Below are 26,952 nucleotides of genomic sequence, written 5' to 3'. Positions count from 1 at the left end.
GTATCTCTTTAATTATGAAAAAGCTAGGATATGGCATTGTGTCTTTTCATTAATTGTTTTCAGTTAAACAGCTGGAAGACATCGGATAATTATGAGTGACAGTGGTAGTGAATGATTCGCATAAACAGCAGTTCTCATTTGCATAATTTGCAAACCACGCCACTCAGAAGTAGGTTTCCAAACGGGAATCCAAACCAACTGTATATGAAGCTTTTCAGTTTTCCATCACCACCCACCAAAGCTCAGAATGCTGAGAATGTGTTGCCTGGCATTTGAGATACAATCAGAAAAGGCGTGTGTGTGTGTGTGTGCACGTGTGTGGTGCTGGGAGGAACAAACCACTGAAATGGATGAGTTATTCTGAGCATTCCCTGCCTACTGAGAGACTGGCCCAGCCGTAACTCCCACCTTCCAAGTGCAATGGCCATCAACAGATGCATTGTGCTCTGAGAGGCCGCTTTGCCAGAACTAACTGAGCGCTTTGAAAGAACTGACACAGAGGTCTGCGCTGGTCTTGTCCTGGGTCTGCTAGAGGGGAGACTGCTGGTCTGGGGGTTAGATGGGCTGGTGGACACATGGGCTGCTGCTTTGGTTTCCCTTCACAGAGGAAATTTTCAGTGTGGTCAACAGGTGAGCTGCCTACAACCCCACTCCTAGCAAAGCATTTTGACTCTCTGCCTCTCTGTTTGCTTCTAAGCCTTTTGTGACAGCTCTTCACGAGTAGCGGGCAATGCAACAGAAAAAATAAATCTAACCCACTCTCTTTTTCCCACTGTTTCCTGCCTGGTTTTCAGCAGTTCATGGGGTGAGGGGCCTGGAAACACCGCCATGAACAGGAAAGACCATTTGTGTAATTTATGGCTGTGGAGCCAGATGCTTATGGCTTCCCTCATGGAAAATACGTTGCATTTCTCACTGCTCTCTTTCCTGCTTCTATGCTTCAAAGGAGGTACTTGCTAATTATATATATTTAATACCTATATGACTAAGAACTCACAAGTGGAAGAAATCGGACTTCTTACATTGTATCAATGAGGTGCCCCAGAGCCAGTGTGTATGCAATTGTTTTTCTGTCTTTTCTGACTTTCTGGGCATGACTCTCTCTTTCGTAAATCTCTTACTATGCCTTCCTTTTTTATTCATGTTGAATATGCTTTTCTCTTGGTTTTCTGCATCTTCTCCCCCGCTTGTTTGTTTGTTTGTTTTTGGTATAAACTTTATTGTAAGTTTTAAAGAGAACATAAAAACTAACACAAACTATTACAGAATAAAGAAAACAAAGAAAAAGAGAGAGAAAAGAAAAAAAACAAAAGTGCAGAAAGAAAATATAAAAAGAAATAGAAAGAAAAAGCTTCCAACTTCCTTTGCAGCAAATATAAGTATGATTACAGAGTTATCTCTTACTCTATGATTACAAAAAAGCTCACTTTTTTCTATTATCTAATTTTTTTTCTAATCATCAAAACCACAAGTCATAAGTTCATTTTTTTCTGTTTTATGCAAAAAGCCTACAAGAGGTTTCTAGTTAGCCATAAATGTAGATAATTGTCTTTTTCCTAATCAAGGAAGTCAATTTAGCCATCTCTGCAAATTCCATCATCTTCACCAACTGTTCCTTCATTGTGGGTAGTGTCATACTTTTCCACTTTTGAGCATACAGTAATCTTGCTGCAGTAATCATGTATAAAAACAAACTTCCATGGCTTTTTTCTAGTTGTCTGTCTGTCCACTAATCCCAAAAGAAAAGTCTCTAGACTTTTGATTTTATTTTACAATCCCCTTGAGAAAATTCTAATACATCACAATAAGTTAACCATTTATGTTTACTTATCATTTCTCATCTATAAAATGCTTCTTGTGCTGAAAGCCACAAAGGTGTTTTCGGACACAACCCAGATTGACGTTTATTCCATACTGTAAGAATGGCCCTCCTGACGTAATGAGTATGTCATCCCAGTTTTGTAATATCCCTTTTAAATGAGACATTCCAAACCTCACCCAGAATGCAGTAGGCTGGGACTCATGCTATAGATTTATAAAATGGCAACTGATTTTCTATTTACATAGCTGCAGCACAATAATACTGCTGTTATTCTGCTGACAGAGAAAGTCCCAAATCCCTGTACATAATTTCTTTCCAACTTTCTGCAGGACTAGGTAGAATAAAATGTTACAACAGTTTGTACTGGGACTTTATCAGCAGAATAGCTGTGCAAAACCTGAACAAAATGGGACCAAATTTGGTGTGGGGAAGAAGCTGGAGAAAGGACAGGAGGGAGGGAAGAAAATGGTCCAGATCATTAGGGGCTGCGGAGAAAAAAAATGTCCCCAATGCATACCTATGGGAGAAGCAATCAAGTAGTGGCTCTGAATATTACTGACTCTTCCAGGCTAAGCCTCTTCCCTTCTCATTCCCAGTCATGTGACCCAGAGAACAGCTATTACAAGGGGTTGGAAAGAATCCCAGAAGCCCTATAGTGCAGGTTTTCCCTACCTTGTTTTTTCATAAAGCTGGCCTTTATGGCCTGAGAAAATCTTGAGCAGTGATTTTTATCCTAGCCATAATAGTAGCTGTGAATGTGAATAATCCATTAACAATTTATATTAAATCCATTAACAATTTATATTAAACAACAGTAAGATGCTGGCTTTGCTAGGCTTATCTAATAGTTTCTGCACTGGGAGGAATGTGGAACATGAAATAAGAGTTATTAATCTGTGATTTTAAATGACATCCAAACAGAAGTACAATTCTGTGAATTCTTTCTTTTATTTCACTCAAAGCAATGAGGAAGGGTTGGATTACATTATGGTTCCAATTGTGACAAGTTCACAAATGCACAGTCATCATTAATTAAGCTGCCTTTCAATTATGCGGACTAATTTGCAGCAGTTTGACTGCAACATCTGAATTTCTGGGAAATGTAGTAGAACTCTCTGACAAAGTTCCTTCCCATGCTTGTAGTGCCCCAGTTTTCAGAAGTGTGGTTGAAATTAAGCTATGGCGGGAGTCCTACTGTATGTGAGTCAGATTTTTCTATTACCTGAGCAATGCAGCCAGGAGCCATCGCACTATAGCTCCTGAACTGAAAAGGTCATTTGTCAGGGTCAGTAGTAGTGATTTGTACCTAGCCTCTTTTCAAACACTAAATGCAGAAATTCCATATTACTTTGAATGCTGCATTTTTTCCATAGATCATGGATAGTCTATTCTGTTATTTTCCAGATCTTTGGGGCTGCAATTTTTTTATATATGACGACCAGTATGACCAGGGATGAAGGATTAAGGGAACAGCAATGGACAGCGTCTAACTGACCTTGGTGATTTCATAAATTAAGCAGAGTTAATACTTAGATTGGGGATTACCCGGGTATTCCAGGGATACTGACTGGATCAAGAAGTTAGCCTGGAAGAAGGCAGTGGGATATTAGTTCCATAACTCTAGGGCGTAAACTGCTTGGCTACAATCAGTGTAAAGTAACCCAGCAAGAGAGAGATGAGAATCACCCATTAAGCTGATATCAGTGCAAAACAGCAGCATGCCTCATTTGCTCCCCAAATCTTTGTCAGTTTGTATTGATACCCAAAGGGTAAACTGACACTCAGGGTGCTCCACAATCCTGTTCCTATGGAAATCTCACAAGAAGCTATTCTTTTACAATAAGATGCCAAACATCAGCATAATTTATACAAATAGTGGAACTAGTTTCAGTTCATCTATTTAAACACTTACTTCCCCATTTCTAGACAGTTTGAACTAAAATAAATAAATAACCAACCATAGTTGACAGAGATGTATTTCCGTACTGTCAGCTGACCACAGTTGCAAAAGAGACAAATCAGAACCATTGTAACAAGGACCTGATTTCCTTGTTTTCTTCCTTTCTGGCCCAGCGAAAAACACAATTTAGAATTAGCAGTATCGGTTTATCCTTTATCTCATTTGCTCCATGCGTTTTCCAGGGGCAGAGTCAAAATCATCTTCATCTATCCAATCTACACTCCTGGCCAGTTGGTCAAGTCTGCAGCAGTGTCAAGCTGAATCCCCAGAAAGATGCTTCCAAGAGAAGAAAATGGCATCAGGTACGTTTTTTCAAAAGATAATCTTATTATCCCCTCTGAAACTGTGGGTATGGCTGGGTTACTGAGTGTCATGCAGGGGATTACTTTTGCATTATGCTAAAGCTGGGCCTGTTGATAGAGCTTGTCCTATAGAATGAACCTCAGGATCTATTTCAGAGATAATTGGGTCTCCAAAGAAAAGGCAATCTTTAGAAAAGTCAAGGCACACATTGGCATACACATTAGCCCTGAATCTGGCTAGTTTATCCACTTAAACTACTTCTATGGAAAGGAGGCAAGAGTCCTCAAGATCCTTAAATTTCTGCCTCACAGAAGAGGAAGAAGGGAGGAACAAATTGTTTCTGTCAGAAGCTACCAATTCAAGGTGCCACTGTATGACATGGAGGTTTCCAGGCCTTCAATTTCCCATCAGGGAGAAGGAGGGATAAATGCAACTGCCTCTGAAGGTGCTTGAAGTGCCTTGAAGAGATGGTTCCTGAAGGAGCAGGTCCTTTTTCACTGCTGTAGCAGTGGTAAAGGAAGAGCTGCCTGGTGGTCTATAATATGAACAGGGCATGTGTGTATGTATGTAAGAGAAAAGGATAGACCAGCAGACTTTGAACATTGAACCAGGCCATTGTTGCCATAAGCTCACGATATTCACCCAGGTGTCCCTAGCCCTGATGGGAAAGAAAGATTCCTCATCCTTGAGTTAAATTTCAGTGGCATGCTAGGGCCATTTCACACTATGTGAAAATGTTATTGCTGTGGCTATATTGTAAATATTTATGATCTAGGAGCTATCGTTTCTCAGGGTCCTTGATGCAGAGCGACTTCAATTAGTAAAATGCTGCATCCGTCATACAGGATGAGATTAGTGTGATAAATGCTAGTGTTATTTGGATGTAACTCTGGAAAAGATGGTTACCATATAAAATCTGGCTTGTCACTTTTTCTGAGAAAAAATTATCTCGTTTATAGCAAACAAAGGTGAAGGATACCCACCCACCCCAGCCATGGTGACATTGTCCCTGTTTCAGGATCTCTCTTTGGGCTATTTGAAGCGCTTGTTGGGAAATTAAAATGCACCCTATGTAGAGAAACTCGGGAAAAAAAAGCTAAATGCCGTGGGAGACCTCATTCTCTCTCTTTTTTTAAAAAAAAATAAAGCCTGCTTAATGAACCTCAAAGGAACCATTATCATAGTTCCTTTATATATTATATTATAGAATATTTTATATTTTGTTCTCTATATAATAGAAATTTCAGTAATAAATAAATAAATATTTTTTTTATTTGGAACTCCGATATAGTTTATAAACTGGTGTAAATCAAATCACGGTTTATGTTATAGATAGATTGGCACAGCTGACAATGAAGAGGGGAACATTTAAGTTAACCTGCCATTGTTTACAACCCATATATCGTGGCAGATTTGAAGCCTTTGTCAGTATTGATGTATTCCAGACTTTTAAATCTTGTTAGTCTGGTGGAACAGGTGGGAAGCTGCATTCTGATTTTTTTTTTAAAAAAAATGGGTCTTAGTCTTCATTAACATAATTACTGCCTAAATTTCCTCATTCTAGGAGCTTTATGGCCATGTTTGATGGATTTTTCATTTTTACAGCTATTACAGGATATCTCAGTTCCCCTCCTGAAAGTTAATCATTCATTTGTATGCAAAGTAGCTGCTTTTCTTCAAGAACAGCAGCATCTTGAGGTTCCTTCTCTCCAAGGTAGTTTCTGTAGATTCCAGTTGAGAGGCTCCAAAAAGACTAGTGTTAGTCTAGAGCAGCGTTTCTCAAGCTTGGCAAATTCAAGCTGTGCGGACTTCAATTCTCAGAATTCCCCAGCCAGCATGGAATTAGGGGAACATACCTAATACACTTTCCTCCTCCTTTTCCCCCACAACAACAATCCTGTGAGGTGGGCTGAGAGAGTGGGACTGGTCCAAGGTCACCCAGCCGGCTTTCATGCCTAAGGCAGAACTAGAACTCACAGACTCCTGGTTTCTAGCCTGGTGCCTAAACCACTAGACAGTGATACCTGTTATTATATAATAAAACAAGCTCTGGGATCTCTTGTTCAATGAGGGCGTCAGTAACATTTGAATCTACCCCTAAACTTTGATCAAGGCAGGTTATAAGGAACTGTCATAAAACATCAAAATAACTTCTGGTACTCCATATCTTTCCTAGATATTTTATTCAAAAATAGATTAATACATTTATTAGGGAATAAATGTCCTAGATATTTTATTCCAAGGGCTGGATAATATATAAGTCCTGTAATTACTCACCAGCACAGGCAAAGGGCAAAGGATACATAAATGTGTTTGGAGTTACATCCCTTCCATAAGCTGTTACCCACATTCTAGTTTTGTATAAATCTGGGAATCACCTCAAAATGTATATTGAAAAGTGCATTTCATCTGATTAAGTACTTCACAGCAATTATACAGTTGCTTTCAAGCCCTGTATTACCATAAATATTTTGATTTATTTAGTCTTTCAAGAGCAATATTACAGCATCCAGAGAAATAGGAAATTTACATCTAAGTTCTGATCTAGTTACCAAAGAGGTAGCCATAATAGTCTTTTGGAGCATAAACCCCAAATCCTGCGGCCCCTTGAAGTAGTGGCGAGAATAGACAAGATTGTTTTAAGCTCCAGGAGAGAAAGAAACAACATTCCTTAGAACATGATCATAAATAAAGTGGTATTGCACTATTGTTTTGTCTTTAAGTCCTTAAAACAATCCTGCCTATTCTCACCACTTCCATTCTCTCCCCCACCCCACTTTATGTACTTATAAAATTGCTCAAGTACTTATTCCATTCATCCGATGAACCGTATTTGAGAATCAATCTAGAGTTTTCAAAGTAGTAAGTGGAGAAAAGTTGGGAATCGATAAGGAGAGCAAAGTTAAAAGTGGCCATCTGGGTGGAGTGGGGTGAGGGTTAGAATGTCAATCCATTAGCTTCTCTGCCTTGGTAGAGGTCATACCAGTGCTACCCCAATGCTAAAGGATAGAATAGATTTACTCTGGAAATACAAGGTTCTATGTTCAGTCCCCAGCTTAGACTGTAAGTTGAAAAGATTTCTGTCTGAGTCACCAGGGAGCTGCTGTGACTTTGCTGTCATCCTTGGACTTGATTGTCCATTCCTCTGTCAGTATTTGGCAGCTCCTTTTATATTCCCGCATCCCCCTTCATTACAGCCTTACTTTACTTCCTCTAAAAAAGTTGACAGTAGTCCTTCTGCCTGCATGGTGACTTACCAGGTAACCCCAGAGAACTGGATCCAGGAAGTCATCCTGCACAGATAGGAGAGGGCACTCTGGAAACTGAGTCCGTGTCACTGGCTGTAGGGGAAGGGTTCCCAAATGGTAAGTTTTTGTCTAATTGTCTAATAAGCTATGAAAGTGGAAGGGGTGCCCAGTTATCAGGGCAAAAGGCATCAAGATTGATCAAATGATGTGCCAATTTCTTACATCAGCTGACACCTTGCCAGCAGCTAAATAATATTCAAAGTGTGTGTTTGTGTGTGTGTGTGTGTGTGTAGAATCTATTTAGGTTTAATTACAAGTATATGGTTTATAAATGAAGAGAACTAGCTCCCACTCTTAAATATTCTCAGATAACCACTGATTTCCTTGGAATAATGTCTGATGAATTCAGCTACAAAGAAAAGTTAGGTGCTACAACCATTCCCCATGATGGAAAAGTTTCTGAATAAAGGAAAAAGGTTGTATGTATGTATGTATGTGGGGGAGAATGGGGTGCTCTAACATAAATCTTGAGGGTGAAACAACTGATTTCAGAATTGCGTTAATCCTTTTTGATTGGTTGCAGTAACAGTAAATGGATGGCGGGAAATAAAAAGCAAGGCTGAGCGGCCTCAGTGGGAGTTACAGTGGTGCCTTTGTAAGTTCGTTTCGGGAGAGATAGCAAAGGAGACTTTGCTATATTAGACAGAACTCGGCAAGCATCTTATTCCATAAGTTCCTCTTAGACTCACCAGGCACATCAAAAAAATACCAGCTTTTGCCTGTGAGACAGCTTATGCGACATTTTCTGTTTCAAGTCCTTGTATGTGAGTCTTCTCTGAGAATGGAAGACCAAAGTCAGCAGATGTAATCCAGACATTCTTCGCATCACTTCCCAGAACCATCATGAAACCCAGTTGTTATTCCACTGCTGTTGTTCTAAATGCACCTCAGCTTCTGGCTGCAGATGTTTACTGTTTGAGACATGAAGCAGCTTTCCAACTGTAAACATGCCACTTAGTGCAGGGATAACCAATTTGTCATCTTCCACATGTCTTAGACTATAACTTTCATAACGTTCAGGAACTGTCTTTTATCTTGGATGCCAACCAAGCTTTTTTTCTGAAAGAATCTCTAGAGGAGAATAGCTTGCCTGCCTCTGTTCTCCTGCACCATTTAAACCAGTGTGAGGGAGATTTCTCTTATGCAGGTATCGCCATATTTTTTAATAGACTTTCTGGTGATGACCATTCTAGAGGCCTTGTCCGTTCAGAATCATGGAAGTAAGAAAGATTTAACTATAGCATTTTCTCTCATTTAATTTCCTGTCTTTCTCTTTCTTTTTCTTGAAGCAATTTCTCTCTCATTTTCTGTCAAGAGTCGCTCAGCACAGGATCTCAATCTGCAGCTACAAGAGGCAGCAAGAAAGAAATTATGGGCCCTGGAAAATGACGATAAAGATGTTTGTGCTGTCTTCAAGGTAAAGTAGTTGTTGCTATTGTTTTCAAAGGAACCTGTATTTCTGTAACATTTTGAAATACGGTAACTTGAATCGGACCACTGGTCATCTTGCCAGTAATGGAGCAACAGTTCCTCAGGATCTTAAGTAGAATCCTTTGCAGACTTACTGCCTGGAATACCTTTAACTGGAAATACTGAAGTTTGAACTACATACAACTACATACTACATAGCTCTTGGACAGCTGTATGGTGTCTGCTCATATTGCTTAGCATGGCTGCATAACCTAGCCAGAGACTGGAATATTGCCATCTCCATTTATTATTTATGGTTAAGTGGCACTGTGATTGCAATAAAACATGGAAATCAAAACTATCAACAAGCCTGTGACCTATAAAATCAAATGCTATGTGTAATCATACACACACACACACACATCATTTTCCTCCCTACCTCAAAATCATTTGAACAGTGCTATGTGGTGGGTAGGCTAAAACTGCGTTGGACCCAAAGTTTTGAAGTGTACTTCATATCTGTGCAAATTTTAACCTAGGGGTATTAGCCCAACTTAAATGCCACAAGAAGTTTCAGGATGGCTTTATTAACATCCTAAATAGATCTAGCCCACTCATTCCTACAGTGCTGATCTCTAGTTGTAGCAAAATGGCAAAATCCCTTGGAAGAGGCCCAGGGTTTGCAGATACAGAAAAAAACTAAAGGAAATGTAAGCTGTTTGGGCAAAAACAAACCAAGTGAGCATACTCAATGGACTGACTGCAAAATGCTGTGTTTTGGGAACAGGAATGATGGAAAAATAAGAGAATGGAAAGTCATCTTTTGGAAGAAGATACAACTGGCTAGCACATTAATCAGAGCATGCTTCACGCTGTACCTTATTTCAGACACCACATTTAAGAATGAATCCTTAATTCTTATTTAATAAAGAACTTTATTAATTTTCAGAATATAATTAAAATACAAAATATAGAATATAGAACAGATAGAATACAGAGCTAAAGAAAAAAGAAAAAAACTATAAAAGCGCAGAACAGGGAGAGAACAGAGGCTGAAAGTGACTTCCAACCTTCTCCAATACAGATATGAATACATTTACAAGTATAATCTCTTACCATTAGTTAAACCTTAGTAACATTATTCTATCAAATCAAACCATTTAATCATTAAAACCCAGAATCAAAACTTCATTTTTTTCTGACAACAAGCAAGTAGTCTAAAAGTGGTTGCCAAGTAGAAACAAATCCAGAAACAGTATTTTCTCTTATCAGTGCTATTAACTTGGCCATTTGGGCCAGCTCCATCAGTTTAATAATCCAGTCCTCCTCTGTAGGTAGAATGAATCCTTAATTCTTGATTGGATTTCGTTGTCCCTGTTGTAGCTCACACCTTTTCTAAGTTCCAAGTTCCAAATGCCATGCCTATAATTTGTAAAAAAGTATAATAAAGGCATATGCTAACCTATTATGACCCTTCCCATTTTCCGCCTGTTGTCTTTTTGCAGGAGCTGTCAGCCAGGCTGGTATGCATCCAGGCACAAGAGGATCGCTTTCTGCTTTCCTTCAGAACTGTGGAAGAAATCTGGAAGTTTTCAACTTACTTGGCACTTGGTAAATCACATCACACTGAGGGACGACTGGCATTCCATCAGAAGGGCAGATGTGGGATCATAAAATATATTGGCCATAGCGTTAAAGCAGAACTACAGTGCAAAAGATGGAGCACTTCTAACTTTCTTTGCAAGGACCAGTTTAACATGCTACTCTTCCCTAAAGGCCAACAGCTGGGGAAGCAAGGCAAGAGTGAGTGCATTGCAGTGGTGTTATAGTGCATTGTATACAGTGAGATATGCAAAAATAAGAAACCTGGAAGCAGGGATTCCCTGCCTTTTTTAAAGATTATTTCTATTCATAGGAAACTTGGGGAGGTGGAAGTGCCATGAATTGTGAAGAGTTAAAAGGCAGGACTAGGATCAGACTGAAAATGGCCACCAGCTAACAACTGAAGCTGAGAATATAATGGATCTGTTGATTGGTTAATGAATTGACTAGTCATATGTTTTTAAATAATGCTATATTGCTTTGAACTGAATGACTGCATTATATTTATTTGGATTTCATAGTTAAGTACATCTATATCTTTTTGCTGAGAGGTGATCTGAAAAACAAAATTGTCATCAACTTAAACCCTAAGACCATGCAATGTGACTCTATAGAATGGCTGACAATTTGGGTCAGATGTTGGCCTCAAACAAGCACTGCTGTTTTGGCATTTGGGGAAAGCACACTACATGTTTTCATTCTTCCTCTGGTATGGTGAAATAGGATATGTGGGTTGCTGCCTGGAGCACCTTCTTTTCCCTCCTGAGTACTGGCTGAACTGTGCTCAAGTAGACAATACTGAGATCACCGTCACTGTTGATGAAGATTGCGTGGCCACCATGTATCTGGGTCTTCTGCTCCAGGAAGGTAAGAACTCTAAGTCAGAATCCAAAAAAACTGATTCTGTGATGCTGCACCTCTGTAAAGTAGGTCTCCGATAGGAGGAGGAAGAAGGCTATGGGAAAAAGATACGCAAGAAAACAATGAATTTTAGAATGAGTTTATACATGCTCCAAAACCTCTAAAACTTATTCTGGCAACAGGTAGTACCTGCACATTTGCTTCCACTATTAGGGGACTTCCCCAACAGCAGAGAACTGTCTACCACCAATCCTGAGCTATGACTAGGCAAAGCGTGGGGGAATTAAGTGTATATAAATGACTTCCTTCAGCCAAACAAGGTGTTTCTGATCCTTCCCTGCTGCAGATATCTTCTGTATGTAATTTTTGTGTGTCTTTTCTTTTTTTTCCTTTCTTTTTTTGCATGTAAAAAAGCATTTTAAACTAGTGGAAAAAAACGGAATCTGTCCCCATAATAGACTGCAGTGGGGAAAGGGAACCTGAACCATTAAGTAGTTGCGTTTAAAGTGACATTGAACCAAATGAAATATTTTTGCAGAGAAGAAAGCCTCTGTGATCTTTTTGAAGGGAATCCTGTGGCAGCAGGTAGTTTCACAATTGCAGCACCATGACAGGAAAAAAAATCTGTTTCTGTTAGACTGCCAGCCTAATCCTGGTGTTACATGGAAATTGAAATTACCTGGAATAGAACTTCTAGAGAAGATCTGAAAGTGTGCAATGTTCTTATGAAAGTAGATACTGCCCCACTGTGTGCATGACAAGAGTCATGATGTTTCTTTCTCTTCTCCTCTTTCTGTCCAAAGGCAACTTTTTTGCCAGAGCAACTCTCACTGTCCTTGCAGAGGAAGAAGAGGAGGATTTGAAGCTCCTCAAGAATGAGTTAGTCCATGTGAAAGACATTGGGCATGAAACCAAGTGGGAAGGGACATCACTGTTGACTGATCAGAGGGGCCTGATCCATGTCACAACTATAGAGCCATTGCCCCATCCCTTTTGCCAGTAAGTAGGTTGTCTTTTTAAAACAGAGAGGTTTCCCTTTTCTGCTTTTTTTAATCATGTCTGTCAAAAAGTATGTACAAACTATGTTGGAAGGTCAGATCACTATTCTTTCCGTAGAACGTTGCCTTATGGCTAGACAGTCTTCTCTCGATTTGCATTGACTTCTCTGACTGGCAAAAGCTCTGTGACAATTATTCCTCTCATCTGCTACCTGATCCTTTTTTTAAGCATAGGAGCTGGGGATATAACTGTTGCCTGCAAAGCATTTGCTCGAGTACTGAGCTGGTGTTCAAGTTCAGCTGTCTCCATCTCCAATAGCACAAGTCAGATACAGTCATGAGTGGGCCTGAAAACTGCAGCTATACTTTATCTCCAGAATCTTGATTTGTGTTATCCATGTGTACTACTCTTTTAATTTTTTTTTTTTTAGAAAGGCATCTAGGCTATTGCCATCACCATATCTTTGTGGCATGGATTCCATGAGTGAATTATAAAAGACATGCCATGCAAAGAAGTAAATCTGACAGCACAGAGCAGATCTAACACCTAATTGTCTCCTACCTTGGACAACCACCACATATTTCCCTGAAAGAAGCAGCTTGTTCACAGCTCTTTGCATTTGCAGGTGGTTTTTGAAGAACTATCCAATCAGTTGTGGCATATCCCAAGAAATCAGTGGGCCTGATTCTCTGCAGATTGGTGAGTATAATAAAATTCAAGATCAGTTTGCTTAAAAATCATTAACTGATCACCTCCCTTTTTATTCCACTTGCTATCTGTAAGCCACATTCATATGACTTCCAAGCAGCCTGGAATGGTACCATTTGTTCTCATTGATATATTATTATTATTATTAATATTATTATTACTGATTTTTAAAAAAAGAAAAATACAAATTTTGAAAGAAAAAGGGTAGGAAAGTAAAGAAAAGTAATAAGTGAAAAAAGTGCAGAGAAAGAAATAGAGAAGAAAAAGGAAAGGAAAAGTTATAAAGAAGCGCCTTCTGATCTTAACAGCAGTTACAGGTACATTTATATTTTACCCTCTCTCTCTAAAGTTACAACATAATTTCCTTCTTTCCATAGTCTACCCTTTCTAATAATTAAACCCATAAATCACAAGTTCATTTTTTTCTTTTTTCAGCAAAAAGTCCATAAGGGGTTTCCAGTCACTAATCAGTGTAGTTATTGTCCTTTCTCTAATCAAACAAATCCATTTTGCCATCTCTGCTAATTCTGTCTTCACCAGCCATTCCTCCATTGTGGCTACTTCAGAGACTTTCCATTTTTGTGTATATAATAATCCCGCAGCAGTTACCATATATAAAAACAATCTTCCATAATTCTTTTCTAATTGTCTATCCATTAGTCCCAACAAGAAAAGTTCTGGATTCAGTTGCATAATCATCTTTAAAATTCTTTGTACCACCATGTGTATTTGAACCCAAAATTTTCTGGCTTCCATCTGTCCTCATTGTAAGCAGTGTTGCTGTTGAATAGAATGGAAGGCTGCCTGTAACCCAGCAGGAGGGAGAAAAATATATGAGAGGGATTGTCAGTTTTCACCAAGATGATCTTTGATGGAAAAGGGATTTCAGTATGGGAGGTGGGGGGAATTGTACATTTGTAAAGAAAGGGTTGGTTGCAGAGTGTGTTTGATGGGGGAGCTGAGGAAGCCTGTCTGTGTATGTGTGCATGTTTGGCCCCTACCCCTAACCTATGCAGGCCAGCCTGAGAATGGTAGTTGCCCATCTCTGACAGATTTGGTTCATAAAGAGGCAGAAAAATTACTGCCAAGTATGGCATTGGTCTTATTTAAACTAACAAATGGAACCTTTGGGAAACATTTTCTCTTCTACTTAGTTATCTTAAGAACATACTAGTTTAGAGTCTAAAAATATTGAGAAAGATCCCCTCCAGTTCCAATGCTCTGATTTTCTGAAGAGGTTTGGGTTTACTTGGGTTTTCAGAAAGACCATTCCTGTTGCTTCTATTATTATATGACTTGCTGGAAAAGTAGGGAATTTTGTGAACACTCTGCCAATGTTTAATGAGCTGTATCTCCCCCCACCCCGGGAGTTTCCAGCAATCAGTGAAAAAGTGTTTACTTTTCAGGAAGTGTTGCCTTGAACAGTCTTCATTTGCCTTCCTGATTGGCCACAAGCGTCTGTGTGACCAAACTAGACTGACTTGCTCTCAGTGTAAATTAACTTGCCTCCAGTGGCATCCAGAAAAAGTCACTGATTAGCTATATGAGGCCAAGAAGTCTTCCCCAAGAATGTATTATAAGATGGGAACTGTATTTTAAAGGAGCAAGGAAGAACCAAAGAAGGCAATAGATTAGGGGCAAATGTAGCGAAACTGCCTGACATAGGGCAAATATTTTCCCCAATGGCTATTCCCCCTCCCCCCCAAGAAACCTGAAACAAATGTCTTCAAGGCTTCTGATATATCTGTAGAATAAATAGCTGCTTGGTGTTTAAAAGAACCAGCTGGGGTTGCAGATGAAGCCTAAGCTCCTGAAAAAAAAATGTCATGGAACACAAAGAGTTCTTGTTATCAGGCTTCATTTGCATGCACACCCTCCACTGCCTCTGGCCATGGTGCTTCTGTGTGAGAATGATCCCATTGGTCAGCCTTCTGACCTGATGCAACTTTTTCCTTCTATTTTTTAGGCCAGGGGAGGTGCACAGCCACTGAAGATAACAGAGGGAAAGGATGGGATGAGTTGAGTTATTGCAAAGGAGATGTCCTAGAGGTGATCGGCTTTATCATTCCAGGTCTTCAGTGGTTCATAGGGAAATCCACAACTAGTGGGACAATTGGCTTTGTCCAAACCAAATCTGTGCAGCTTGAGAGTTATGAATCAATGTAAGTATGGTGTGTGTGTGTGTGTGTGTAAAATAAATACAAAATATAGGTAGAAACCAAGGCATAACTCATGGTCATCAAATGATCTAGTTGAATCACTGCATGATCCAAACTTTTACGTATAAGATGAGAAAGTCATGCATAGGAGCCCCAGTAAATAAATAAATATTGCTTAGGATTGTTCAAACCACATGAGAAGAATTACAATCTAGAAGCTTTTGCCCTATCCTCAATTCTTTCTTGATTGTTGTAGCTGAAGCAGTCAGAGGAACACTGAGTTCTTCTGTTTCTCCACGGATTATAAGTTTTCCCTGCTCCCAAAGCTGAGTGGCACCAAGCAATCAGGATTTCAGATTTAAGTTTTGTGGGCTTTTTTGTTATTGTTGTTTCTGCAGCTATAGCCATTCCCAACAACCTCATCAAGCTCTCCTTTAGAATACTCAACATTTTCTTAAAACATGTTTCCCCCCCCCCCAGATGTTCGTATATCAGCTATAAATAAGCCTATCAGAAGTTGTGGTAAATATTACCATGATATAATAAGAAAAAACCTTCTGGTAAACATTAGCACAATACTAGAAGAGGCTCAGTTTCAGATACAGGGATGACACATTGTGTTTAATTTACCATTCTGTGTTGAAGAAGTCCCAGGTGGCAGGGTTCATATCTTGAGATATTATCGAAACAGTGTTTTACAGACCACTATGGCTAAGTTAACACATGCTAAGCCAAAACTAACAATGTGTAAATCCAAGCAGAATCTTTGTTTTAGGATGCCTCAAGTAATAGACAAAAATACGACATATGCAAGAATTGTATCATGTAATTGCAACAGCCTCTGTGTGTAAGTTACACAAGCTCTTGAGCCTGGACGATTCACCAGGAAAAACTGACGGAGTAACGTTGCTGTACATCAATTAATATAGCTTAAGAGGGGAAACAAACACTTAGCTAATCATTAATGCTTCCTATGATGAAGTCCATTCAATTAATTTTGGATAATTTATCTGTGCCCAAAGGTTTATAACTTTTTAATAGCTTTGGAATATCTTTTTCACAACACTAGTACTGATTTCTGTTGGCAGAGCTTGCCATGGTGCTCTGACAGAGGTAATTAGCTATAGGCCAGGCAAAAGATACATCAAGGAGTAATTTGGATACTTGGATGCAAGATGTAGAATATGGAAATAATTTTATTGACACTGAAAAAGATCTGTGGGGAGGCGGGTTTTCCTGATAGGTATGCCGAAAAAAGCAAAACGAGCTGGCAAACCTATCTTAGAGAACTATCATACAATAATACAATATTTTTACAAAAGTGAGTGCTGTTATATTCAGTGGGGCCTATTGCCAGGAATGTTGCCTAAGCATATATGACAAGTCCCTTTTAAAAACATTTTTGTTAATAGTTATGTAAAATTCTAAGTAGAATTTAATTAGACAACAATGGGACACAGACAGGAACTGACGAGAAAAAGAGTAATGCAAGCAATTTATTATAAAGGTAATGACACTCTCTCCGCAAAGGATCGTTACCTTGTCGTGGTGCTGGAGCTTGAGCACCTCAATGATGCCATGAGCTAAACCGTGAAGGGCCACCCAAGACGGGAAGGTCATGACAGAGAGGTCAGACTAAATGCGATCCCTGGGGAAGGTAATGGCAACCCACCCCAGTATTCTTGCCGTGAAAACTAAATGGATCAGTACAACCAGAGATATGTCGGTATACCATCGGAAGATGAGACCCCCAGGTTGGAAGATGGTCAAAATGCTACTGGGGAGGAACAGAGGATGAGCTCAACTAGCCCCAGTCGTGATGACGCAGCTAGCTCAAAGCCGAAAGGACGGTTAGCGGCCGACGGTGCTGGTGGTGAACGGCGAATCCGATGTTCTAAGGATCAACACACCATTGGAACCTGGAATGTAAGATCTATGAGCCAGGGCAAATTGGATGTAGTTATTGGTGAGATGTCAAGATTAAAGATAGACATTCTGGGCGTCAGTGAACTGAAATGGACTGGAATGGGCCACTTCACATCAAATGACCACCAGATCTACTACTGTGGACAAGAGGACCACAGAAGAAATGGAGTAGCCTTCATAATTAATAGTAAAGTGGCTAAAGCAGTGCTTGGATACAACCCCAAAAACGACAGAATGATCTCAATTCGAATTCAGGGCAAGCCATCTAACATCACAGTGATCCAAATATACGCCCCAACCACAAATGCTGAAGAAGCTGAAGTAGAGCAGTTCTATGAGGATCTGCAGCACCTACTGGACAACACGCCTAAAAGAGATGTTATTTTCATCACAGGAGACTGGAATGCTAAGGTGGGCAGTCAAATGACACCTGGAATTACAGGTAAGTATGGCCTGGGAGAACAAAACGAAGCAGGACATAGGCTGATAGAATTTTGCCAAGACAATTCACTCTGCATAACAAACACTCTCTTCCAACAACCTAAGAGACGGCTTTACACATGGACTTCACCAGATGGACAACACCGAAATCAGATTGATTACATCCTTTGCAGCCAAAGGTGGCGGACATCTGTACAGTCGGTAAAAACTAGGCCTGGAGCTGACTGTAGTTCAGACCATGAACTACTTCTTGCACAATTTAGGATCAGACTAAAGAGATTAGGGAAGACCCACAGATCAGCTAGATATGACCTCACGAATATTCCTCAGGAATATGCAGTGGAGGTGAAGAATAGATTTAAGGGACTGGACTTAGTAGATAGGGTCCCGGAAGAACTCTGGACAGAAGTTGGCAGCATTGTTCAGGAGGCGGCAACAAAATACATCCCAAAGAAAGAGAAAACCAAGAAGGTAAAATGGCTGTCTGCTGAGACACTAGAAGTAGCCCAAGAAAGAAGGAAAGCAAAAGGCAACAGCGATAGGGGGAGATATGCCCAATTAAATGCAAAATTCCAGAGGTTAGCCAGAAGAGATAAGGAATTATTTTTAAACAAGCAATGCGCGGAAGTGGAAGAAGACAATAGAATAGGAAGGACAAGAGACCTCTTCCAGAAAATTAGAAACATTGGAGGTAAATTCCAGGCAAAAATGGGTATGATCAAAAACAAAGATGGCAAGGACCTAACAGAAGAAGAAGAGATCAAGAAAAGGTGGCAAGAATATACAGAAGACCTGTATAGGAAGGATAAGAATATCGGGGATAGCTTTGACGGTGTGGTCAGTGAGCTAGAGCCAGACATCCTGAAGAGTGAGGTTGAGTGGGCCTTAAGAAGCATTGCTAATAACAAGGCAGCAGGAGAAGACGGCATCCCAGCTGAACTGTTCAAAATCTTGCAAGATGATGCTGTCAAGGTAATGCATGCTATATGCCAGCAAATTTGGAAAACACAAGAATGGCCATCAGATTGGAAAAAATCAACTTATATCCCCATACCAAAAAAGGGAAACACTAAAGAATGTTCAAACTATCGAACAGTGGCACTCATTTCACATGCCAGTAAGGTAATGCTCAAGATCCTGCAAGGTAGACTTCAGCAGTTCATGGAGCGAGAATTGCCAGATGTACAGGCTGGGTTTAGAAAAGGCAGAGGAACTAGAGACCAAATTGCCAATATCCGCTGGATAATGGAAAAAGCCAGGGAGTTTCAGAAAAACATCTATTTCTGTTTTATTGACTATTCTAAAGCCTTTGACTGTGTGGACCATAACAAATTGTGGCAAGTTCTTAGTGGTATGGGGATACCAAGTCATCTTGTCTGCCTCCTGAAGAATCTGTATAACAACCAAGTAGCAACAGTAAGAACAGACCACGGAACAACGGACTGGTTTAAGATTGGGAAAGGAGTACGGCAGGGCTGTATACTCTCACCCTACCTATTCAACTTGTATGCAGAACACATCATGCGACAAGCTGGTCTTGAGGAATCCAAGGCTGGAGTTAAAATTGCTGGAAGAAACATTAACAATCTCAGATATGCAGATGATACCACTTTGATGGCTGAAAGTGAAGAGGAACTGAGGAGCCTTATGATGAAGGTGAAAGAAGAAAGTGCAAAAGCTGGCTTGCAGCTAAACCTCAAAAAAACCAAGATTATGGCAACCAGCTTGATTGATAACTGGCAAATAGAGGGAGAAAATGTAGAAGCAGTGAAAGACTTTGTATTCCTAGGTGCAAAGATTACTGCAGATGCTGACTGCAGTCAGGAAATCAGAAGACGCTTAATCCTTGGGAGAAGAGCAATGACAAATCTCGATAAAATAGTTAAGAGCAGAGACATCACACTGACAACAAAGGCCCGCATAGTTAAAGCAATGGTGTTCCCTGTAGTAACATATGGCTGCGAGAGCTGGACCATAAGGAAGGCTGAGCGAAGGAAGATCGATGCTTTTGAACTGTGGTGTTGGAGGAAAATTCTGAGAGTGCCTTGGACTGCAAGAAGATCAAACCAGTCCATCCTCCAGGAAATAAAGCCAGACTGCTCACTTGAGGGAATGATATTAAAGGCAAAACTGAAATACTTTGGCCACATAATGAGAAGACAGGACACCCTGGAGAAGATGCTGATGCTAGGGAGAGTGGAAGGCAAAAGGAAGAGGGGCCGACCAAGGGCAAGATGGATGGATGATATTCTAGAGGTGACGGACTCGTCCCTGGGGGAGCTGGGGATGTTGACGACCGACAGGAAGCTCTGGCGTGGGCTGGTCCATGAAGTCACGAAGAGTCGGAAGCGACTAAACGAATAAACAACAACAACAAAAATGACACTCTAAAACTGAGCTCAACTCCTAACGGCTTCATGAACACCTCCATGCACTTTATTTAGCACAATACAGAAATAGTTTGCATTGCCTTCTTTAAGACTTTTTGTTTGTTTGCTTATTTGTTTACTCCCCAGTCTAGATTACAGCCCTGGTATTTCTTGGTTGAGCCAATTTGGTGTAGTGGTTAAGACACCAGGCTAGCAACTGGGAGACCATGGGTACTAGTCTCGCCTTAGGCAAAAAACTAGGTGGGTGACCTTGGGCCAGTCACTTTCTCTCAGCCCTAGGAAGCGGGCAATGGCAAACCACTTCTGAAAAATCTTGCCAAGAAAACTGCAGGGATTATACCAGTCAGTTACCAGGAGTCAACAATGACTTGAAGGCACAAAAATAAATAATAAAATAAATCAAAATCAAATCAAATCAAATCTTGGTTGTCTCTAATTCAAGTACTAACTTAGTCTGCCATACTTGACTTTCCAAGATCAGCTTAAGTTGGCCATGTGCCAATTAAATAGTCATTCTTCACCCTTTTCCATAAAATGTCAAGTATAGTTCTTGGTGCAGTCAATGGAAAACAAACAGAAGGGGGAGAGATGGGATGCTTTTATCTAAAGTAAGGTAAGGACCCATAAACAATTCAGAATGCAAACCAATAATCATGCTGAGCTAAAGGACACTCTTCCTCAGTTATCCTGCATCGATGTGTAAGCTAATTTAGATAAATGCATTTATATTTAGTTCTGGGATTTGGCTCAGTTTTACCTGAGCTGGTAAGATATGTCTTTCTTGTGACAGTTGTAAAGTCCTTGGAACATCACCCCTAGGGAGGACACACCAACAGTCTTAAGAGAGATATCTATGAGTCGAATTCAACCACAGAAGCCCTCTTTGTTATGGTGTAAACTTCAGTGCTGTTGCTTGTTCATTGCTAGTACATTGTGATTACTAGACTTAGGAAAGTGCATGGCAGGAGTTTCCCATTGGGGGTGCTGAGAAGCACACTGGGGGTGGGGGGAGGAAAAAGTGTCTCTGCTTCCACTTTTGCCCTAGCTTATGCAAAACATCAGGATATTGTGAGAGGCTGTTCATCTGCAGTGAATTCTTTCCTCTCTTCTCCCCCTAGGACTTTGGGACTGCTTTTAAAACAGATCAGATTATAGGAAAAATAGACTTTCTCATCCACTGCCTGGATAGATTTGCAATAGACCAGAGTCACACTTCGTGCTAAGACAGGGTTTCTTTAACTACAATTTATTGAATAGATATTATGGTTTTATTTCCTATTACTTCCACTGGAGTTAGGTGGCCAATAAATTTAAATAACGAAAGAATAATAACACTTATGTGAGGTATCAGTGCTGGAAAAAATGGAGAATGTATTTCTACCAAGTGCAAATTAATGTTTCTATTAATGTCTTGTGGTCTTTATGCCCCCTCTGTAAAAACATTGTAGACATGTGTGAAATCGTAGTGGCCACAAGGTGTCGCTATTGTCTTCCACAAGACCTTAACTTTGCTAATACCCTGAAAGGAGTCTTCCTTTGAATTATACTTTTTCCCCTGTTTTTATGGATTGTAAATGCCCAAACATACATATCTTCCAATGAGATTTACTTCCAGATAAGTGACCATTGGATTGCAGGCAAAATGGCTGAAACCAAAAGCTTACATTTTACATAAAATATATAGGTATCGGCAGTTAAGCCTATTAACAATATTTGAAGAATGCTATGTATCTGCTTCATTTAATAGCAAGGGAAGCTTGACATTTGTATATAAAACTAAACATGACAAGTTTTCTTTATAAAATATTAAAACTGGGGAGATAATTTTGGATTTGATGAATCCCATTGGACCTTTTTGTGGCTTTAAATTTATTTCAGCAACTTATCCGGAATGGAAATAGTTCATAGGTCTGATAAAACTGGACTATTTGGTACCAATCTTTTCAGACTGTGTTGGTGCAGCAACTTCTGTAATAATACATGAAGTCAGAATGATCTGTGTCATAACACGATTGTGCAAAGGATACTACTCAGAACTTGGGTCACATCATCTGATGCAAGTACATAAACTGTGCCATTGTCACCACCCCCAAATACTTGTGTGTTGGTGGGATTGTATGCAAATTGGCACCTACAATATCAGTGGTGGCAGTCCCCAATTACTCGTCCTTATGGTTGAAAGTTTTTGAAAAAAATGGAAAACTCACGAACCATTATTCCATAAAGGATCCTTCCATGGGTTTATTGTTTGTATTCCTCCTGGTATATACATTAATGTAATAAAAGAAACCAATCCAATTCCTGTTGCTACTGCAGAAGTCTGGAAAACTAAAAGATATTTTTCATAGGATCAGTGGTTTTTAAAAGTATGAGAAAATCTCCGAAAAAAAATGACACAACAAAGATCTTTGAGAAATGCTACAATAGAGGATAAACGTACTCAGATCTAGTCATCACTGAACAACTGTGTTAGCATTGTTTTTCCTAATCATTACCTTCATCTGTATAAAGATACGTTGAACATAGATATAGTACTTGTCTCTCTTCCTGTATATTCCCAATATATTTTTCCTTTAGTTGCTTTTATTAAAACTTCTTTGCTATCATTGCTACCAGAGAAAGGTTTTTGAATGACTTAATGTGTGTGTATTTGAATCCATCCTATGCTTACTGTTAAGTGACACCTCCTTGCAATAGGAAGAAAAAGAATGAACTTTGGTCTGCAGGATAGGACATACCTGAGATGTTTTCAAGGGCCTTTTTAAAAACATCAGTCAGGATGTTAATGAAGTACCTTGCTTATTACACATTTTCCCCATTCAGTGTACCCATTTATCCGTCCACTACTTTTTTTCAGCAATAACCCTATGGGGTTGGTTTCATTAAGCAATATTAAATGGCACAAGGTCATTACTTAGGTTCAGGGATGAGTGGGGATTTGTGCTTGGATTTTCTTAGTCTAACGCTAGACTGCATGATCTGGATTTTTCTTTCTTTCGTTTCTGCATTTTACAGCAGGAAATATCATAGGTAAGTGGGCTCTTGCAACATTACAGATGTTCAGCACTGACTGGCAGTTCTGTGCCTTTTTATCTCCAACACAGGAGAAAGAGCCCAGTGTTTTTTAGTGAAGAAGAAATTTCTGCCTTCCTCCAGGCTCCAAGTAATGGCAATGAGGTATATTACAGTAATCTTCTTAATGAATGGGCACAGACAGACATCACCTCTGTATATAGACTTGGTATGTCTCCATATCTCCTGATATTGCCTCTTTCTAATGTCTATTCCTTGATGTTCCCAAGTTTTCTACTTCTTCCCGTCTTTCATGCCATTCATCTTCTGATAGAATATCACTTTTGAAAAATACTCAGGAGATAGTTTGAGATCGTGCTGATGATCTGTATGTGCTTTATTTGCTAGTAGCACACGCTAGCAGGAGGAAGAGGTGTGATAAGGATGATACAGTATAACCAAGGCCATCAGCCTGGTTTACATATCACACTAAGTCCTACTTCCCCAGTATGATCCTAGTAGATGCCCAAGTACCTGATAACACCTCCTTGCTGCTCCTCAGGCTTTTTGCCCCATACCCCACTCAATTTTTTTAATCACCTGTTAATCTGTATTAACATTTATACTCTGCTGCATCAAAGGCCAGTTAAACAATGTGAATGAACAGAATCTCTATTGTTTTTAATGACATTTTCAATGTAGAAAATGAACAAATTGATCTAATTCAGAATTTACAATGCACTCTCCCTTCATTGTAGCACAGTCATGTGGCTTTGTATCCCTTATGCTCATCTTGTTCTTTCCTTGGAGCATATCTCCCAAGCTTAGATTGGACTTCATTTTTTATTTTGTATCTTTTGGATAAAGAAACTTAAGGTTTTTGTTATAGTGCCAGGTTTGAAGTTTGACCTTTGAACTTGTATTGGATTCATTTTGTATATTTCTCTTCTTTTTCTTGATTATACAGATGGCTTTGAACCTATTGCAATGTACCCACAAACACCATCAGGTAAGTATGGATGAAAGGGAAAGTGGGGTGTTTTTTTTTTTTCCTGAGATGTGTCACCACGAAGGGAAGCATCTCTTTGTGGTTTTTTCATCTTTTTCAGATGCTGTTGTATATGGACATAAGGATGGCTGGATATTTGAAGGTTGGGGGAAGCAATCTTATAATAGTTTATCTACTCATACCAATTCTGAACAGTCCACTCCAGTGGGTGAATCTTCACCTTCCACCCTTGAACACTTACTTCAGCCAGAACTAGATGACCTTGATGACCCCAAGTTCTTTATTGATCTAAATGCTGGGCACATGGAAGACTCTGATGTGTTTGATCCTATATTGACCTTCCTCAATCAAGATAGCTATGTGGCTCATTTCCAAAGTCTGTATGACCTCTCTTTTTCCTTCCTCAGTTCCACCTTCTATGGTTTCACTAATGAGGAGGAGCTAGTCATATATCTGGAAACATCCAGGAACTGGGCCAAGAGGGGCCACCTTGCTTGGGCTCACATTCGGATATGCTATCTTTTGGGCCGCCTCTGTGTCAGGAAGGCCAAGTTCTCCCAAGCACGAGTCTATTTTGAGGAAGCCATGAATACTATGGACAAGGGGTTTGAAGATCTACCTCTACTTACATCATTGCATGCAAACCTTGCTGCCATTTATCTAAAGCAAAAGATGAAGCAGAAGTTCTTATCTGTGATTGGGAAAGGGATGACACTTCTGGTCTGCTTGTCTGGACACTGCTTCAGTTCTGAGACTGAACTAGAGGTTGTGATGTACATCCTGAGAGAAGCCATTGCTGTAGGCAACACTGCAATGGAAATTCGGTCCTGCTTCCTCCTTGTCAGGCTCTTCCTGCAGCTGGGCAAGTATGATGAGGTCCTTCCTTTTGCAGAACGCTTGCAGTTCCTGAATGCACATTTCACCAGCCAGGTTACCAGGGCAAATCCTTTAGATACAATGCCTGTTCTTGCCTACCTGTATGAAAAAAAGTACTTGCCCCATGTAGCTTTGGCATCTGCCAGGATGTTTTCCCCCAGCAATATAAAAGGTGGCCTGACACCCATTTGGAGTGCTGGATTCATCCTTGCAAACACCTCTAAACTCTTGAAAGTCCAAGAGAAAAGCAGCAACAGCATCTCAGCATTGGCTTGCTTCTATCTGCAATGTGGGTTGGCCTTCTCCCATGAAGCTGGGACTGTATCGACTGAAAAAGCCTTGTGTGCACTTTTATCCAAAATGTACCTGAAGCATGGCATGCTACAAAGGGCTGTGCATTATTCCAACCAGGCTGTTACCCTTGGTAAAATGATGGGTGAAGAAGAAGCATTTGAATCATCCCTTTCTTTGGGGTGGCTGTTTATTTTGAACAGTCAGCCAGAAAAGGCGTCAGAGATAATGCAGTACCTCCTATGTTCTCTGCGGCAGACAGACAGCGTCACACAGGATGGGGTGGTTCACAACCTTTTAGCCATTGCCCTTAAAAGAGAAGGGCAGGTGCAAAAGGCAGCAGAGAACTACTTATGGGCCTTGAATAAAGCCCGGGAAAATGGAAATCAGCGGAACCAAGCCATTGCCTTAGCCAACTTTGGTTGCCTGGTCACATCTTTGAGGGCTTACTACTTAGGAGAATACTACTTTCTCCAGGCCATTCAGTTGTATTTTGAACTCCATGATGGTGATGATACACAGATGGAACTGGTGCACATTTTGTTATGGTTGGCTCAGTCCAAGCTGGAGAGGTGTAAGGCAGAAGAAGGTATAGTCTTTTATGAGCTGGCCTTGGCCATTGCCTTGAAGACTCAAAATGTGATAAGTGAGTACTTATTCTTAGGGGAAGTTGTTCAAAGAAGTCAAGTGTGTAATTTACTTGACAAACTTTTAAAAAATCTGTATCTTGCCTGATGTCGTGTAGGTCAGCTTCATGTCACTGAGTCCCTCTGCCATTTCTATAGTAAAGTGCATCCTGATACCAGAGCCTGCATTCTATACCACGAGCATCAAGTTCTCCTAGCTCAGCAACTCCAGGACAGAGAAAAAGAAGGACACCTTCTTCAGGTTCTCAGCCAGCTCTACCAGAGTTTGCATACACCCAGGTGAGTCAGCACTTATGTTCACTGTTAAACAATGATGACTAGGACTAGAGATGTTACAATATTTTGAACAGTATTTTGGTTTCATTGGATTTTGTTATTAAGCAATTTCCTTTTATCATTTTTAAGTGAAAGATGATAATATCTATAGCATGAAATCTGAAAATATTGTTGTCTTTAAGCCCAAATGGCATGAGTTCCACTTATAATGCATTGAACATTAGATCATAAGGCAAATCATGTGCTCTTTTCAAAAAGATTCATTAGTTTTTAATGTGTTCTTTGCCATTGTTTTTAATGTCAGATGCTTTGAACATTTAGGAAAGATGTAAGAAATATCTTAATACAATAAATAATACTAATTTGATATTATTAGTTTATATGTATCATTTAGGAAGAAAGACACATTCTCCTGTGTTTAGCTGTCTTATTCTCTGGGAAAATCAGAACAGATTAACATTTCTGGCACTTCAAAGAGGAGCATGTTTTGCCTTGGTAGGCCAGAAGTCACTTCATCAACTGTACAACATGTTCATTTGCCAGATAAATACAGATGAGAGAGAGAGAGAGAGAGATCTTGAATACAGGGAAAGAGGCAAAAAGAAAATATGTACACAGACTTCCCTGCTTTAAAAAAAAGGGATAGATACAATTCTGCACTCAGATGCGGAATGTCAATATATTTACTGTATATTCAGCTCAGACCTCATTTGTTAATAGGTGTAGTATATTTATATGCCTTATTACAAATAACTCAAAGAAAGACACTAGACCTGTTGGAGTTTGTGCAGTGTGTGCAGAGTGCTGGAAAACATTTGGCACGAGAGATCAGAAAGAAGACACCAGGCATTTCAGCCAAAAAAAGTTGTATTCAAAGAAAAACTGAGAACATAAACAGTTCCTCCTCTAGATCCCTAGAGGGGCTCAAAAGCTTCTTAAATACAAAAGAGCA

The 26,952-nt window shown here is 39.8% G+C and overlaps 1 protein-coding gene across 1 annotated transcript in view; it reads left to right on the top strand.

The window, feature by feature from the left end:
• The first annotated feature begins 507 nt into the window (after window positions 1-507).
• The window catches only part of SH3TC2 (SH3 domain and tetratricopeptide repeats 2), a 41,436-nt gene continuing 14,991 nt past the window's right edge, over window positions 508-26,952 (top strand). Inside the window, exons 1-13 of the mRNA XM_063292406.1 lie at window positions 508-630; window positions 3,965-4,084; window positions 7,346-7,450; window positions 8,683-8,810; window positions 10,309-10,414; window positions 11,129-11,272; window positions 12,070-12,265; window positions 12,891-12,964; window positions 14,940-15,135; window positions 22,994-23,130; window positions 23,869-23,910; window positions 24,011-25,723; window positions 25,823-26,003. Coding sequence (XP_063148476.1) covers window positions 576-630; window positions 3,965-4,084; window positions 7,346-7,450; window positions 8,683-8,810; window positions 10,309-10,414; window positions 11,129-11,272; window positions 12,070-12,265; window positions 12,891-12,964; window positions 14,940-15,135; window positions 22,994-23,130; window positions 23,869-23,910; window positions 24,011-25,723; window positions 25,823-26,003 — 3,197 coding nt within the window. The 5' untranslated portion in view covers window positions 508-575. The remainder of the gene's footprint in view (window positions 631-3,964; window positions 4,085-7,345; window positions 7,451-8,682; window positions 8,811-10,308; window positions 10,415-11,128; window positions 11,273-12,069; window positions 12,266-12,890; window positions 12,965-14,939; window positions 15,136-22,993; window positions 23,131-23,868; window positions 23,911-24,010; window positions 25,724-25,822; window positions 26,004-26,952) is intronic.

Source organism: Candoia aspera, chromosome 2 (genome assembly GCF_035149785.1).
Source record: "Candoia aspera isolate rCanAsp1 chromosome 2, rCanAsp1.hap2, whole genome shotgun sequence".
In the NCBI taxonomy this organism is placed as follows: Eukaryota; Metazoa; Chordata; class Lepidosauria; order Squamata; family Boidae; genus Candoia; species Candoia aspera.
Note: the sequence above shows the minus strand (reverse complement) of the source record. Positions and strands in the feature narration are given on the sequence as shown.